This window comes from Nicotiana tomentosiformis, chromosome 3 (genome assembly GCF_000390325.3).
Source record: "Nicotiana tomentosiformis chromosome 3, ASM39032v3, whole genome shotgun sequence".
In the NCBI taxonomy this organism is placed as follows: Eukaryota; Viridiplantae; Streptophyta; class Magnoliopsida; order Solanales; family Solanaceae; genus Nicotiana; species Nicotiana tomentosiformis.
Window position 1 is genome coordinate 29,003,703 of NC_090814.1, and position 19,206 is coordinate 29,022,908.

Below are 19,206 nucleotides of genomic sequence, written 5' to 3' on the forward strand. Positions count from 1 at the left end.
GCGAGGTAAGGATTTGTAGGAACATTGAGTTACGCACTTTGAGGTATGTAACACTTTTAAATCTTGTACTGAGGGTATGAATCCTTGAAATACGTGTTATATGGTTAGTGTTGAGGTGACGCACATGCTAGGTGACAGGCGTGTGGGCGTGCACCGTTGTAATTATGACTCGATTGATTCTGTGGTATTGAGTAGTTATCTAGTCTTGTTTTATCCGTGTAACTCCTGCGTGTTAGAGTAATTGAGCTGTGATTCATGTTAGAAATCATGTTTAGGCTATGTGCTTATTCTGTTGGGGACCCACTAAGGTTATTTCTACTGTTGAGTTATTTTCTTAAACGGCAATTATGTACCCAGTCATGTTTATTCATTGCATATCATATCTCAATCTTTGTTATCATTACCGTTACATCATGTTATCATTATTTGGGCTGAGTGGCATGAGACCGTGAGGCTAGAGAGATTGATGATTGAGTTGGGCTTGAGAGCCGGATTATGAGTGATAGTGGGGATCAGGATGCACGCTGCAGCAGGCCATACTGACTTTATATCTATTATTCATATTATTATGGATCAGGCTGCATGCCACATCATGCATTATTGGCTTATTATTGTGGATCAGGCTACACGCCACAACAGGCCTTATAGGCTTAATATTCGCACTTGGGCAGGATCCTCCCTTCCAGATCTGACATAACAGAAGTGAGCGCAGGCATAGTAATTTATATACATGTGCTTTGGTGAGGGCATTGATGTCAGGCACTTGAGATAGACAGATTGAGTACTCTGAGAGTGGGTGTACTTGGGATTATTACTATGATACATTACACTAGACATACATATTTGACACGTAGGCATAGGGATATAACATTCCTCATGCTAGCTGTATTTGGCATATTGTATTAGTGTTGTAACAACCCGATTTATCGCATTAAGAATTAGCGTCTCGTTCGGTGGCTTAAGGTCTCGAGCAGTTTAGTAATATGTGCTATGACTTGCGTACAAGGTCGAGTTTGATTTTCAGATGCTTTAGGATCAATTTTGAAAGAACAACTCTTGTTTCTAAAGCTTAAGCGAAAATAGTTGAACGGAGTTTGACTTTTATGTAAACAACTCCGGAATGGAGTTTTGATGATTTTGATAGCTCTGTATGATGATTTTAGACTTAAGAGCGCGACCGGATATTGATTTGGAGGTCCGTAGGTCGTTTCGATGTAAATTGACGAAAGTTGGAAAATGGAATTTGGATGTTTGACCGGGAGTTGACTTTATCGATATCGGGGTCGGAATCCGATTCTGGAAATCAGAATAGGTCCGTAATATCATTTATGACTTGTGTGCATAATTTGAAGTCAATCGGAATTGTTTTTGTTACAGCCCATATTTTTGTACGTAAAAGTACGCCATAAGTAAATTGATGAAAGCTCGGAAATAAGATATTACATCCCGCATTGTCGTACGTTAAAGTTTCGTCGTAAGTTAATCGACGTAGACTCAAGAATGAGATTATTTTTGAGGTTTTAAGTATTATTCTACTTAAAACAAGTGATAAGTAAATTCGTGAAGGTGAAAGGGTAAGCGAATCGAAGAAAATGAGTTTCGTCGAAGTTTGTCATTTTGAGAGAAAATACGGTCCGAGCTATAATACCCGATATTTATGGACTTGTGCCACACAAGGTACCACATGACCATGATAGTGAGGTGCATAAGGTATGTTAAAAGTGAGTAGTATTTTAAGCAATTTGAGATAATTCTTAATTATGTGGGTAATTAGTTAATTATTGGGTAATGGGATATCTATATATTAATATAAAGCAGGGAATAGCAAAAGTGATGTGGCATATCTCAAATGCCAAGAAACGTATTTATTTTTTTTTCTCATTTATTTGCAATTTTCTCCTTATTATTTATATAAATAAAATAAAACTGAATTCAACTTCTGTTTAAAAAATTAAAGATCACAACCGTTACCAAAAGTCACATACTTAAAAACCTTTCCCATTAATTTGGAATACCAAAAGCCACATACTTAAAAACCTTTCCCATTAATTTGGAATACCAAAAGCCACATCAGTTTTGTAACGGTGCATAATCTTTGTAGCGATGCATACAAAGATGGTTTTAGTTTAAAGCATTGATCCAATCACAAAAACATACTCCAACAAAACAGAACAGATGCTCTTTCCACAAGAAAAAAAAACATATGCTATTTATATTATTGTAGTTGTTTTCTCTTTTTCTCTCTTAAGCTTTTTGTTTGAATTTAATATTGTATCCCTCATAATATGCTTACAATTTTCTTGGTACTCAGGATATGCTTCATTTTCTTCGTAGATTTAACTGATTTACATTCCTTAAGAAAGATCAGAAAAGGAAAACGCTTTTGCAATAATGTAGTTTTATATTTTTAAAATAAGTTCACATCTTCTTAGGTATTGGCACTACATTCAAATTCACTAACGCTTCTATTGCAAATTAAAATTGCATATGCAAGATTCTTCATGTATATGAAGTTGAAAAAGATAAGTCAGATGCTTCTCATGTTGGATGGCACGGATACTCCATTAGTCACTATCAAATATCTAAACAAAGTGAGTGCTTTTTACTTTCCTAAGCAGCCTTTGAACTCGGAGTACACTTGTGATGTTAGTAGACAAATTTCCTAAGAGGTGCGCAGTAGAATGAAACTTTATTCTGCTTACAATCCTTTGGGTTACATACGGAAGAAGAACAACACTAATGTATATATGGTAAAATTATGTTCCATTTTTTTGTCCTTTTGCATTATTTTGTGGATGCAACATATCTTTTTTTTTTACATTTAGTTTAAGCTGAAATTAGTGTTACTTATTAATGTCTCTCCGTAATCCTTGAAAGCTGGTGGTAGTGGAGGATTAACACTTTTACTTTTTTCCATCTCCCTTTCTCTCTATATATATTATATGTGTATGTATGTATGTATGTATATATGTATGTATGTATAAAAGAATGAAGGTGATGTGACACCTCTTACAGACCAAGATTACTATATCTATTTTCTCCTTTTTTGGATTCTTCTTCCAATTTTTTTATCTTATTTATTAGAAGCTCAAAAGTCCTTGTAGGAAAGAAAAAAACGATCTTCATATTGAAGAAGCGTTCATTCGGTGACATCTTAGAAAGAAGCAACGGTCACCTTAAGAAGCATCCGTTCAAGCAACCCAACATTTTAACTTATTAATGGAGAAGAAAAGTCTTACAAGAAAAATTGGTAACGGAAATCAAATGATAAGACGAATTGTGTATATCAAAATGTTTACTGCTACTAAGTATTATTTTAGTTTACCCCTTCAACTCCACATCAGTTATAATTTAATAATTGTAACTGTTATATACTTATAAATAACCACGTTGAAATCTTTTTCTTCACCATTGCCTCTTCTTTCATATCCACACCTCATAAATCCAAATCCTTGAAAAACTATTTTACTGATATATTTGGTATTTTGCTTTCGAGTCTCCGCTATAATAACAACAATGTAGTTTTGCAAAATGCATGGGCATGGCAAAACAGAATTGTGTATTCAGTTAAGGTTTTGGTGAGTTTCTTTTTGGTTTCTCATTAAATTTTACTGTTTGCAAGTGACCTATTCATTTTTATCTTTTTATTTTCCTTGTGTAATCTCTCCTGTCATTTATAGAAGATTTGATGGTGTTTTGAGATGGTAAAAAGACTTTTGAAAATTTTTAAATTTTTTTCCTTGAGGTCTCTCTTCTCAATTTATAAAAGAGTTGATGGTGTAAATAGATGGTACAAGTATTAGGAGCAAGAATTGGATATTTTGAAATTTTGTAATAAAAATTTGGATGAGAAGATTCGGCATGGGCGTTATGAAAAGAAAAAATAAAAGGGAAATAACAAACAAAAAGATTAAAAAGTCGTTATGGAAAGAGGTAATAGGAAAAACTCTTATCATATCAACCCCTCTTAACTTCCCTTTTCTCCTTTTCTCATAAAACTCTTTTGCCAATTTTGCCTAATATTTTATGCAGTTTCAGAAGTTTTAAATTTTATTTGAAAAATAAATGAATGCGTGATCATGAAAATAAAAAAGGTAACCCATTTAAGAAAATGTTGTCAGTCACCTTTTAATATTCTCTTATCGATAGTCATCTTTTATTCTAATTAATCTTTCTTGTGTTGGCCTGGCCAAGCCTGCTGGACATTGCGTCAAGAAAGTTCTCTAAGTAGGAAGCCTGGATGCATGTTTGTTTATGCACATGCCAGAGTTAGAAAACATATTATAGTATATGATATGGTTTGGTAAAAGGTACCACTATTAATCCTATTTTTGATGTTAAAGTTAAACGGATTAATGTAATCATACAATTAATGCTTATATCTTCAAAATATAGCAATCTTTTATCATATGGAATTTCTAGGCTGGATAAAAAGATTATAGATCATGCATATCAAATTTTTATGAATATTTGTCGAGGTAAGTTGTTTATACTATATTTAACACTTTCGTTACGTAGTTGTTCATTACATTTTAACGTTAAATTTATCTTTTATTGCATATGCAATTAAAAAATATGAAGTTGTCAGAGATGTGAAGTATACAAAAATCTCACAAATGCAGATTGAGTAATGAGCAAGTACAACGGAGAACCCAACTATATAAAAAAGTTTTCCTATATCATTCATGTAAAGAATGGCTGCGGATATATTTGTATATGTACAAATAATATGGTATTGCATTGACATATTTTGAATTATGTTGTTTCAAATAAATGATTTTAAATGCCATAAATTTTTACATGTCGCCTTAACACAGAATGAAAAAAGTGCAAATCTATTTGTTTTGTATTTTTTTTTTTATTTCACATATCTTCTTTGTTTTTGGAATTCTTAAATAAACACATAAAATAATAACTGTAATATTTTGGTCGGAGAAGATAAAATCATCAAAGAGAAACGTCTAATTCTTTTAATTATAAAAATTATTTTGTCATATTTTAATTTTCATTAACGACCGCGCGTAGCGCGGGCAAATTAACTAGTTATCTAATTAATTAAGGAATTATTTGATAAATATTAAACCCCCCAATGTGGCAGCACCCCATCCCATTTAAGTGACACTTAAGTCTTACATAGATGGCACATTTTGAGGATTTAGGTGGCTTAGTCATCTATCAAGTGGGCCACACCCACTAAAGGCTTTCCTACAACTAGTAAGATGTTTATTCCTTAATAACAAAAGATCAAAAATCAAGAATTGAATCTCTTATGTAAAGAGAGTGAGCTGGTCGTGAGTCCTTCAGAAAGCAAAACAATTCCATACCAAATATAGATAATGTTGGTTGTTGATTCTGTAAAGCGTGAATTGCAAATTCTAATAGAACACGGTACAATCTTTCTCAAGAATATCATACGGATTTTTCCTACTTTGATCCGTCGTTACACATTTTTTGCAAAAGTCGGGTGTTAGAGGGATTGTCAAGAGAATCGACTCAGGTATGTTAAGGCTATCACTTCTTTCTTTTTGGCATGGTCAATACGATACAAACGAAACGAGCAAATGCACAACTTTCATAAATGACTCTATTCATAGAAATACTAAAGGTTCCTATGTTCTTGATTCCCCATATGTCTTATTATTCTATCGTATGTTCATGGGTCTCAGAAAATACGTAAGTTGATAAATTTTATTTCATGATATTAACCAAAGACATAATGGTCTTATGACATTCAGAAAGATTTTGATTGACTTACTTCTCATGCATTGCATTCATTAACATTGACTTATGACCAGATGGAATTATATGCGCGTATATATGTATATAGGATATGGAAAAAGGTTACGGCGTTATATACGCACGACCACCTGATCAGCTGGTATATATTGATGATTTTGCCTACAGTGACCGAGATGGTATGATGGGATGCCCTCAGAGGCTTGATGATGTTATGAATGCATATACCTATGCATGGTATGACATCTATACGCATATGCATGACATTGTAAATATTAATGATTCACAGAGTTGTTCAGACTTACATATTGAGTATTTTACTCCATGTTTCTCTCATGTCTATTATTTACTGATTTTCATTCCTTACATACTCGGTACATTATTTGTATTGACGTACCTTTTGTCTGGGGACGCTGTATTTCATGCCCGCAGGTCCCGATAGACAGGTTGAGAGTCCTCCAAATAGGCTATCAGCTCAACGGAAGGTGTTGGTGCGCTCCATTTGCTCCGGAATTGCTTGTTTGGTCAGTATGATTTAGACGTGTATTGTTTGGTATGGCGGGGTCCTGTCCCGACCTTTATGATACTTATGTACTCTTAGAGGCTTGTAGACAGATGTCAGGTATACGGATAACTGTATGGCCTTGTCGGCCTATGTTTTGAGTTTACAAATTATCATGTTGGCCTTATAGGCCCGTATGTCACGTGTATAAGTTTCTATATCAGGTTGGGTCATTCTTTGTCAAGTATTCACTCATGTTTATTCTAGTTTTCTCATGACAGCCTTTCCGTCTCATTTACCTATGATAATATAAAACGAAAGATACGTTATGTTGGTACTCGGTTGAGTAAGGTACCGGGTGCCCGTTGCGGCCCATAGGTTTGGATCATGACAAAAGTGGTATCAAAGTAGTTCTGTCCTAGGGAGTCTACGAGCCATGTCTAGTAGAGTCTTGTTTATAGGTGTGTTGTGCACCACACTTGTAGGCAGGAGGCTACAGGGTATTTAGGACTGTCACTCTTTCTTCTTACTTCAGATCGTGTGGTAGAGCTCAGTCGTATGAATTCAAATTCCTAAATTCTATTTTATTCGTAATAAGATGATACCTACATCCAAAAGATAGTTGGTAAGAGATTGCATGTAGTCGTGGAAGAGTTAAGTCAGAGGAACTCGATTTTGCATCATGCTTATGATGAGTAAATGTGAGATCTTCAGCAGAACATGTGTGTACTAAGACGTGTAAGCTTCTTGATAAGGAACCTTAAGGTAAGAATACCTATCCACCCATATGGTGATAAGTAATGAGAGATTCAGAAGGTAGATACAAGTTTCAACAAATAAAAGAAGCAAGGTGAAGAAGGGTACGAGGCGCCCAGTCAATGGATATTATCAGTATTTACAATTCAGGCAGAGAAATATAAGCATTTTGAGTTATCTTTAACAATAACAGATGTATGTACAATCGGTCACACCCATCTCAGATATGCCCTATGGGAGCTAACAAATATGGGTTAAGATAAGGACGGGATATCAGGATCCGACTGGAATTAGAGTAACCCAAAATGGTAGATGGATTGTTTGCGTTAGTTGACATTTTCGATGGATATTGCAAATGTGCTAATAGATATCCTTGTGAGACACCCAGATGGTGCACTCTAAAATAGTACAACTAGATATGAGTACTACAAAGATAGGCACAAGAAGCCTGGAAGGGATAAATATTACCTTAGTGTGGCTCCTGTCCCTAGTAGAGAATGAATGTTAGGCAACCCAAAGAGTCAGTGGATGGAGTAAGGGGAGCTAAAAGCAAGACAATGTCTTGTTGAAGTTTTCAGAATAAAATGATAGACAGAGATATTGGCAGGGAAATAAGAAGAGAGTTAATGAAGCATTATGAGTAAGATGTGATACATGGATGACAACGGTAGATCAAAAAGATGACAGTATTACAGGGTCTATAGTTAAGTGAAGGAAAAGAGAGAGGTGACAGGCCTTGAGACAACAAAAGAGTATAGGCCATAAAGTCATATCCTCATTTCGAGAAATAAGTTCGTGACTCCAACGCGACTACCGGAAGGAACAATTAGACCTCAGAATAATAGAAATCAGTATGGGCTGGTGAACAAGATAAACTAAACATGAATTACGGACTGAGTGATTTGATAATGATCGACATCATGAGAATTTCAGATTTTGTTCCGGCGATAATAGAATGGACAACAGAAGAAGATTCATGAGAAATTCAGAGAATGGTCATTCAGGAAGACACTTTCCTAAAGCAAGCAATATGAGCAAAGTTAAGCTTAAAGGACTGTATGTGCCAGTTATACTAAGTGTCACCCTCGCGAGTAAGGAAATTTGTTATCCTTGGTACAGAAGGATTATCGCGAGGCGAGTAAGGGTCATCGATGATGTGAAAAGATGCTAAAGATGAAGAGGTAAAACATTTATATGTATATCATCGTAGCACTAAATGTTAGTACTCCCCAAAAGGGCGGAATATGGAGTGTTGTGGCATTAAGTCAGAATTTAGTGATCCTAGTAACTATGGAATGGTAAAGGAAGAATCCGATAACAATGAGAAAAGGGATGAGACTGCACTTATTCAAATCCTACAGATATGCTATGATTCTAGAACATTATTCAAACACGATGTCAAGGAGAGAAAGTAAGGGTTCTTACCCGAGATGCTATTGATAGAGAAGGAGCCTGTGCGAGACGTAAGTTAAGACAAAGGAAATAACCCAAGAAAGATTACGTGGAATATTAATATGAGAATGGGCCAATGAGTAGTTAGTAGTTGATCCAAGAAGAGCCTAGTTATGGCTAGACGAGAGGATAAAGATAAATCAACAGATTGTGCAAGATAAACATAGTGAACCCCAACATGGGGAATTCAGTCTCACAGATATGACATCGTGATCCTTGAGAAATATTCAGATCGGAGTTGGGGTAGTCAAAGGTGATGTATAAGTATTACGTAAATAAAAGAGAGTGCCACTGGGAAACAGTCAAAATTTAAGTTCAGAAGCAACCCTACGAGCACAAAGGCGTGGAAGTAAGTAACTACGGATAATTATAGGCGAGGAAGGACATCAAAATTTCCGTCGAGTATACGATGTAATAAGCTCGCATATTTACAAGAGTCAGAGGGTCTTTCCTAAGTACTACAATGAAATACTAGCTGAGGAAATAAGGAAGAAGACTTCAACCTAAGCGCAGTGACCCAAAGAGGAAATGGTCTTGTAACAACAGTCTCACAACAACATTGTATGCACTCCATAAGAACGTGGCACCTACCATGGCTAATGAACGGGAAGTAAAAATAAAAATTAATATTCGAGACCATATGAGTTGCACAAAAATTCAGGCATGCGTGGGAACTAAGATAAGCTAAGTATGCACGAAACAAGGGGGCAGAAAGACCAGGAAAAATAATAGCCTACGTTTAAAGAAAACTGAGAAGGAACAAAAGGAATTATTCGATCAATGATCCAAAGTTAGTTATGTTATGAACGCACTTAAGATTTCGGAATATTATCCATGCAGCATATATGTTAACAATCATACAGCCATAAAAGACTCTGGTATAAGTTAAAAGAAAGAATTGAGCCTAGGTCATTTACAAAGGATTGAATTGTTAGAAGATTGTATCATGGATATTCCATAGCGCCCATGAAAGGCTAAAGTAATAACTAATACCAGGAGCCGAAGATCGGAATATAGCTTAAGTCTACATAAAGACTAATCAGGAGGAAGAGGAAATTAAAGAGTTACATCAACCAAGTAAATCAGGAGTCTGATTATTCGACCTAGAAAATTATAGAAATCATGATTGAAAACATTGCAGGATCACTCTTAATATCAGAGGTACAAGAAAGATAGTACAGTAGCCATAATCTATAACGGCTCTACGATAAAGCCAGTTAGAAGAGTACCAACCTCATAAGAAGTCAGTATGAAGCTCCCACCGGATTGTGTATGTACCAGAGGTGCAAGTATTATAATAAAGCTTCAAGTTGTGGATATAAATTATACATGTTTAGAAGGGAGGTCATGAAAGAGATAGAAGATGTGATGCGAGATTCTAAGGTAAGTAAGGTAAAGGTGAACAACATACAATATACTCAAGTGCAGAAGGTTGTGAATAGTCCATACTTCGGATAAAAAGCTAGAAGCGCGGGGATTCAGTATCCAAGAATGATAGTGGCATTGTCAGTGGTATATCTTCCAGCCTATGGTTTCTAGGTACCGAGAGATCTAGTCAAGAGAGCAAAGAAGAGTTGGAGACGATGTGATATCTCGCTTGATGTTCCAGAATAACATAAGAAAATCTATGGTGCAAGCAAGTTGAAAGAAGGTGACAAGAATGGATAAGTCTTCGGGGTTAAGCCCAGGAAAACAAGAGAGCTAATGGTTTCTCTAAGTTATAGAAAGTTCAATATAGCCTGAGTGAACTCAAAAGAGTTTAAGACTAATAGCATTTAGAAGAGATGGAATGCTACCATGGTAGTAGAATAAGGATGCAATTATGATAGATAAAGGATGACATTTGGGCCTTCGATTGAGTAATGATTTGAAGAAGAAAAAAAAAGAGAAAAAGATTTCACGGACGGCACGGGATTATTGGGAAGCTATGAAACTTGGTTATGGAAGTATGGTATCACCCCCAGGTGGATCAGGAAAATCATTTCAAATACTCCTCGATGCGACATGAGCCCTAGTGATTACACAAGAGGTTTCAAGTTATCAGTAGTAGATTGAAGATCAATATTGAGGTAAATCAACAATGGATAGATAAAAGTTACAAAGTATGAGATGAGATTAGGCCATCATTCCTAAGATGCACAATAATGAGAAAGCATTAAAGGACTTAGATTTATACATATAGGATAAGCAACGAGAGTAACCTAGAGTTTGGTAACAGACCTCAGCAACGATAAATCCAAGTAAGAGTTATGGCAGTAAAGTCATACGGATGGATAAACGGATCTATGAAATAAGGTATAACAATATTCGTAAGTTCAACAAAGTACCAAGCGAAGAACTTCAGTATACCCATAGATGCCCAGAGGGACATCTTATCATGCTCTCTATATGTTTACAAAGTGAGGCTTAGAGATTGGCTAAAAGCCAGAGGAAAAAGGAGAGAAGAGTCGCATAGGCGCACTTACAAGGTCAGAATCGTACAGGCTGCATAATAGAAAGGTAGTAAGAGTTACGAGATTGGAAGAATTCAGACCACAGGCCGTGGTGTGAGAAAGAGGCCTAAAGGGGTGAATGCCCTGGCCTTTGGATTTATTCACAGAACAGTTGCCTAGATGGCAAGGAGAGTACTAAAGTATTCGCAAGAGATATAGGTCATGATAATGATAAGTGCATAGTCAACATTCGAGGACGGATATTCCAAAGGAGGGGAATGATGTTACACCCCATGTTTTCGTACGTAAAAGTACGCCATAAGTAAATTGATGAAAGCTCGGAAATGAGATATTACATCCCGCATTGTCGTACGTTAAAGTTTCGTCATAAGTTAATCGACGTAGACTCAGGGATGGGATTATTTTTGAGGTTATAAGTATTATGCTATTTCAAACAAGTGATAAGTAAATTCATGAAGGTGAAAGGGTAAGCGAATCAAAGAAAATGAGTTTCATCGAGGTTTGTCATTTTGAGAGAAAATACGGTCCGAGCTATAATACTCGGTATTTATGGACTTGTGCCACACAAGGTACCACATGACCATGATAGTGAGGTATATAAGGTATGTTAAAAGTGAGTAGTATTTTAAGTAATTTGAGATAATTCTAAATTATGTGGGTAATTGGTTAATTATTGGGTAATGTGATATTACCTAATTAATTAAGGAATTATTGGATAAAGATTAAACCCCCCAAAGTGGCAGCACCCCCATCCCATTTAAGTGACTCTTAAGTCTTGCATAGATGGCACATTTTGAGGATTTAGGTGGCTTAGTCATCTATTAAGTGGGCCACGCCCACTAAAGGCTTTCCTACAACTAGTAAGATGTTTATTCCTTAATAACAAAAGACCAAAAATCAAGAATTGAATCTCTTATGTAAAGAGAGTGAGTTGGTCGTGAGTCCTTCAGAAAGCAAAACAATTCCATACCAAATATAGGTAACGTTGGTTGTTTATTCTATAAAGCGTGAATTGTAAATTCTAAGAGAACACAGTACAATCTTTCTCAAGAATATCATACGGATGTTTTCCTACTTCGATTGGTCGTTACACGTTTTTTTTAAAAAAAGGTGTTAGAGGGATTGTCAAGAGAATCGACTCATGTATGTTAAGGCTATCCCTTCTTTATTTTTGGCATGATCAATACGATATAAACGAAACGAGAAAATGCACAACTTCCATAAATGATGCTATTCATAGAAATACTAGAGGTTCCAATATTCTTGATTCCCCATATGTCTTATGACATTCTGAAAGATTTTATTGACGTACTTCTCATGCTTTGCATTCATTTACATTAACCCATGACCATATGACATTATATACGTGTATATATGTATATGGGAAAAGGTTACGGCGTTATATACGCACCACCACCTGATCAACTGGTATACATTGATAATTTTGCCCACAGTTGCCGAGATGATATAATGGGATGTCCTCAGAGGCTTGATGATGTTATGAACGCACATATCTATGCATGGTATGACATTTATATGCATATGCATGACATTGTAAATATTAATGATTCACAGAGTTGTTCGGACTTACATGTTGATTATTTTACTCCATGTTTCTCTCATGTCTATTATTTACTGATTTTCATTCCTTACATACTCGGTACATTATTTGTACTGACGTCCCTTTTGCTTGGGGATGCTGTGTTTTATGCCCGCAGGTCCCGATAGACAGGTTGAGAGTCCTCCAAGTAGGCTATCAGCTCAGCGAAAGGTGTTGGTGCGCTTTATTTGCTACGGAGTTGCTTGTTTGGTCAGTATGATTTAGACGTGTATTATTTGGTATGGCGGGTCTTGTCCCGATTTTATGATACTTATGTACTCTTAGAGGCTTATAGACAGATGTCATGTATACGGATAATTGTATGGCCTTGTCGGCCTATGTTTTGAGTTTACAAATGATCATATTGGCCTTATAGGCCTGTATGTCACGTGTATAAGTTTCTATATCAGGTTGGGTCATTCTATGTCAAGTATTCTCTCATGTTTATTCTTAATTATCTCATGACAGCCTTTTTGGCTCATTTACATATGTTAGTATGACACAAAAGATACGTTATGTTGGTACTCGGCTGAGTAAGGTTCCGGGTGCCTGTTGCGGCCCATAGGTTTGGGTCGTGACAGTTTTGATATAAATCAGCATCGATTTCGGAATTTGGAAGTTCATAGTTCATAGGCTTGAATTTGGGTTGTGATTCGTAGGATCGAGGTAGTTTTGATGTTGTTACATGTGATTTGAGGCCTCGAGTAAGTCTGTATTATATTATGGGACTTGTTGGTATATTTGTACGGGATCCCGAGTGGCTCGGGTGAGTTTCGGGGTGGTTTCGGACCATTTATAAGCCATTTTAGTTGTTGGTTTTTAGCTACAGCAGTGTGCATTGAGATCGCGGAGAATTGGCCGCGATCGCGAAGAGTAAAATGGGAAATATTGGCCTGTGAATCACGATCGCGGAAGGCTTTTGCGATCGCGTAGAGGAAAATTCTGCTACACTGATACGACTTTGGAAGCTTATATCTTGCAATCTATAAGAAATTTGGAGATGATCCAAATCTGAAAGTTGTAGCCCTTTGTGTATAGTTTTCAGAAACTCAAACCGTTTGGCATTTGGAGTTGCGTACAAAAGGTTATGATTGATATACTAAAGGCTGTCTGGGAAGAGTTTGGAAATCACGAAGTAGGAATTTCTGCTGCACAAGGCTGACTTTGGAAGATTATATCGCGCAATCTATAAGGAATTGGGAGATTCTCAAAACATGAAAGTTATAGCCCGTGATGTCTAGTTTTTATAAAGTCATTTATGACCATTATACTAGTGGCTGTTTGGGAAGAGTTTGGAAATGGCTGTTGAGGAATTTGTTCATCGCAAATACTAGGGGAGGGTTGTGAACATGAAGAACAAACCCCTGGGCAGCAGAATAAAGTCAAAAACTGAGACTTCATCTCATTCTTCCATTTTTGGATGAAGAAAGCTCGGATGAGGCAATTTTTCGAGAGTTTTTCAAGGAAAACATTGAGCTAAGAATTCCCAACTCGATTTTGGTTAAAATACATGAATCTATTGTTGTTTTAATCATGAAATTAGTGAATTGGGTTGAAAATGGTAGAATTTTTCTATACCTTAAATTTAAGATTTGGAGGCGATTTGTTATCGAAATTTGATAAAATTGGTATGATTGAACTCGTATCGGAAAAGGTGTTCGGATTTCGTGAAAATTTTGTCGGGGTTCCGAGAGGCGGGCCCCGTGTTGACATTAGAGTTTACTTTTTTACGTGAAATTTTAAGTCGACTTTATATTATCCAGAATTATTTTCGATGAATTTTAATGAAGTTATGCAATTGAGTTGTGCGCCTGGGGTTTAGGGTTTGTGTTGACTTTTTGAATTTAGTTAAATAACTTAACTTTATCATACGGGATCTGTAACACCCCGGAAAATTTTGAAGAACTTAAGTGTAAAGCCCGGTAAAATTTGCAAAGAAAATAATATTTCATGGTGTTGGACTAGGCTAATGTTTCATGCACGGGAAAGTAAAGGAATATTTTTGACGGAACTGTGCATTTCTGCGGTCCATTATGTGACCGCAGAATCACTCTACGGACCGCATAATGGCCGCAGAGTGATGTAGTTGTTTGGGTCTATTGGAAGCAATTATGCGGTCGACTATGCGACCGCATAACCATTAATGGGACCACATAGTGACTGCCGACTCAAGCAAATTTTTGGTCATTTTGGACACCAATTATGTGACCGATATGCGGTCGTATATGCGACCGCAGAACCTGTCCGGAGCTTCATTTTTGGGTTTTTAAAACCCGACCCTATTTCGTTAAATACACTCTTTGGGCCATTTTTGAGACATAATCTAATATTTTAGAGTGAGAGAGAGTGCCCTAGAGTGAGAAGGTGTTCTTCAATAATTGTTCTTCAAGTCTTGCTCAAATCTTGGAAGATTAACAAGGGAAACTCACAAGTTCTTCATCTAAGAGGTAAGGTTCCATACCCTAGTTTTTAATTTCGAATTTGGGTAGAAGATGGTTGATTAGGAGTATGATTCATGAGTATGAGAGTATTATTTATACATGCATGTACCAACAAGAATTCTGGGAGGATTGTTGAACTTAAATAAGTAAGGATTGGGTTGTGGAGTGAAGGAAATCTTGTAGGAGAACCTTGTGGTTAAATTTGCACACCTAGTGTTTGATAAAATGCTCAAATGAGCTGAGACCATGAATATCTTCCTAATTATGGTTCAATTTTGTTATGTCTCAAATAGATTAGGATTGCTAGAATTTCCGGAACGTTGTAGTAATTTAACGAAAGCTCAATTGAGGTATGTTGGCTAAACCTTCTCTCTTGGAAATGAATTCCATAATGTTACCGTGAGTTTCAAAGTATGAATTGCGTATTAGAATGTTGTGGCTTTGAATCGTATTTCAAGTAAAAGCTAGTATGCCAAATTGTGTGAGAAAATCGCAATATTTTTAAGACTCTTAATTGCTCATATGTGTACCTAAAGTCTTGATTGGGAATGTCTTATTGTTGATAACCTATAAAGATGGTTGGAAATGAAATCAGTGAATTGGGAATATAAAGTGTGGCCAACGTGCCAATAGTGAAAGGTATACTTGTGGCCAATGGTGCCGATGTAATGAAATAATGTGAGAAAGGTTATGAAATGAACTTTGACTCAACTATTCCAAAATTTACTTCGACAATATAATCGGCTAAAAGTTTATGAACTCCAGTGATGCCCATATGTGGTTGTTTTAGCTAATGCTATGCTTTGAAAGTAATTTCAATGTGCTTTGCATTCTTACACATTCGTGAGGGGAAATTGTGTATGATTATAATTTGTGCTTCGATTGCCAATCATTTTACTCCATTTATTGGAAAGAAATTAATTATGTTTAAAGCCTTCATTACTAATGAACTTAAAGTTGTGATTTCCAGAATTTTCTACTTGTTGATAATTATGATGATGATCTATGAAAGGGAAGAAATGAAAATGTGGAATATTAAATTAGGCCACTGTGCCATGAATAAAGAATCATATGCATGGCCAAGAAAGCCAATGAAATAATAATGTTGTAAGTGGTTGAAAGTACGGATTAGGTGATATGTGATGTGAAAGGTTATGAGATGTACGTATTTGTACTTTTGTTTCCAATGTGTTTTGAAACCCTATGGACGGTCTATGAAACGCATAGGTATATTGTGTTATGAAATCCTGTGGACGGTCTATGAAACGCATAGGTACATTATGTTATGAAATCCTGTGGACGGTCTATGAAACGCATAGGTACATTGTGTTATGAAATCATGTGGACGGTCTATGAAATGCATAGGTACATTATGTTATGAAATCCTATGGACGGTCTATGAAACGCATAGGTACATTGTGTTATGAAATCCTGTGGACGGTCTATGAAACGCATAGGTACATTGTGTTATGAAATCCTGTGGACGGTCTATGAAACGCATAGGTACATTGTGTTATGAAATCCTGTGGACGGTCTATGAACGCATAGGTATATTGTGTTATGAAATCCTGTGGACGGTCTATGAAATGCATAGGTACATTGTGATATGAAATCCTGTGGACGGTTTATGAAATGCATAGGTGCGTTGTGTATAAGAGGTATAGTTGTACGATATGAATAGACACTATGGACATCTATGAAATGCATAAGTGTATAACATGATATGTGAACACTAAGGACGGTCTAATGAGACACATTATTAATGCAGACAATAGGTTCCCCTTTTGTTGTCCTTGTTTGTACAGGTTGTTTCAATTATATTATATTATGTGTTCCACGTATAGATCATATGGGAATTCTACTTTGAAAGAGGATTTCTAGCTATACATACTAGTGCTATTCGACAGTACTAATGTCTCTTTTGCCGGGGGCGCTGTATCTTTAATTGATGCAGGTGGTTCTACAACAGGTGGCATTGATCAGTGATAGCAGTGCACTCCTTTCAACCGATTTAGGGAGCCCCACTTCATTTCGGGGTCATGTATCTTTTGTTTCTCATGCACTTTGTGGTTGAGGTATAGCCGGAGCTTTGTTGCTAGTATTTCCATATTACTCTTCAGTTGTACTTAGAGGCTCCGTAGACAGGTTGTGGGTTATGGTTGATGTTGGGAATTGAACTAGAAATGTTGGTACTTGGAAATTATGTTTTTCATTAATTCTATAAACTCGTAATGTTTTGGAAATTATGAATGGAGCTACTAATGGGAATGAAAAGAAAGTTGTGAATAAAATCTTTTCAGTGATTGATTAATGGAGTACATCTCCTCTTTATTCATGGATGAGTTTGGGTAGAAGGAAGTCTAATAGGCTTGCTCGGCCTGGTTCTCTCGGTTGAGCGCCGGTCGCGCTCCCTAAGTTTGGGGCGTGACAAACTTGGTATCAGAGCCTAAGGTTTTAAAGTGTCCTAGGATGTCTCGGAGCCGTGTCTAGTAGAGTCCTTATTATCGATGTGTTGTCGACCACATCTATAATTAGGATGCTACATGGGCATTTAGGAATAATACCCTTCTTTCATGTCCTTGATCGTGCGATAAAGCTGATTGTAAGATTGTTCCTCTGTTAACTGGTGCCTTACTCTAACTTTCAGTATATGGCGCTTAAAAAGAATGCAAGAACTGGCCAAAGGGCCAGTGTCACCCCAGTAGTGGCAGTTGATTATATAATTGATGATGCGGGTGAGCACCCAGTTACCACACTGCCTGATTCTACTACAACTGATCAGACTGCACCTGTCTCTACACCTACTGAAGGTGTAACAGTCCCTCCAACTGGTATTCCAGTTCCACCTCCAACTCCAGCTCCATCTTTTGATTTTGGTGTTTCTGATATTGATGTTAGGGGATCCATACAGATGTTGGCACAAATAGTGGCTTCCCAGACCCAGAGGTCAAATGTTGCACCCACTTCTTGCAGTCAGCCAGGGGATTCTACTAGTTCCAGGGTGAACGGGTTTCTCTAGTTGGCTCCTCCAGTGTTCACGGGTACTAACCCAGAGGAAGATCCCCAGGATTTTAATTGATGAGATGTACAAGACTCTCAGAGTTATGCATGCTACCAAAACGGAGGCAGTGGAATTGGCCTCCTACCACCTGGAAGAGGTGGCGTATTCTTGGTTTGAACTATGGAAGGAGTCCCGTGAAGAAGGGAGCCCTCCGGCAAGGTGGAATGAGTTTACCGATGCTTTCATTGACCACTTCTTGCCTGCTGAAACTAAGGCGGCCCATGCCGTTGAGTTTGAGAGCCTGAGGCAAGGTAGCCTGACTGTATGGGAGTACTATATGAAATTCACGCACCTGTCTAAGTATTCTATTTACATGTTGCCCACTATGGAGGCTAGAGTGCGTCGATTTGTGCAAGGACTTAGTCCCTTGGTAATTAATGAGGCCGCTACAGCTGCCTTGAATTCTGATATGAATTATGGAAAAATGGTGGCCTTTGCTCAAGCTACAGAGGATCGAAAGTTAAAAAGAAAGAGAGAGCTAGATAATAACAAAAAGACCCGATCCACGGGAAATCTTAGTGGCTCATACAGTGGGGGTAATAGTGGAAAGCCATTACATAGGAGAGTGTCATCCAGACACGTTCAGTCAATTGCTCAACCTTCAGCTAGACCACTACCATCAGGGCCTGATCAGCAGCGGTGGGGCCATAGTAACCAAGGCAACCATGGGGCTAATCAACAGGTCCAGTCGAATGGGGATTCTCAACTGCAGCAAAGGCCCCCATGTCCTAAGTGTGGGAGGCGTCATTTGGGGGTGTGCCGACGTGGCACGGATGAATGTTTCGGGAGCGAAGTCAAGGGCCACCAGCTAAGGCACTGCCCCAACAGTCAAGGGACAACAAGTAAGTCCCTCAACCCCAATATTAGGATATCCTAGCTATGTGGTTTCACTCGTGAATATTTTAGATTCTAACACATATCATGAGCATGTTGAATTGAAAGACAGATTCGTCATATCTCTAGTCCTCTCATATAGGATCAACTATTGTGAAGGGTTAAGCTGTCAGAATGATAATAATATCACAAGTTCTCAACTTCTTTTTCATCCTCGTAGGCTTGTGGCAGAGATCCTTTTTATCGATGCCTACTAGGCAACTCTATGCCTCATGTGTCGAGTCAATGATGTCATCACAATGATTAACCATGTCAGCACCATTGGTAGTAACCTTCATGTTTCTTAGGATATAACCTCCTGAAATACCATG

At 37.2% G+C, this 19,206-nt stretch overlaps 1 protein-coding gene across 1 annotated transcript; it reads left to right on the forward strand.

Moving 5' to 3' along the window:
- The first annotated feature begins 18,023 nt into the window (after positions 1-18,023).
- On the forward strand, positions 18,024-18,878 carry LOC138907545 (uncharacterized). Its single transcript, XM_070198144.1, has one exon. The coding sequence runs from the start codon at positions 18,024-18,026 to the stop codon at positions 18,876-18,878; it is 855 nt and encodes a 284-aa protein (XP_070054245.1).
- Positions 18,879-19,206: the final 328 nt, after the last annotated feature.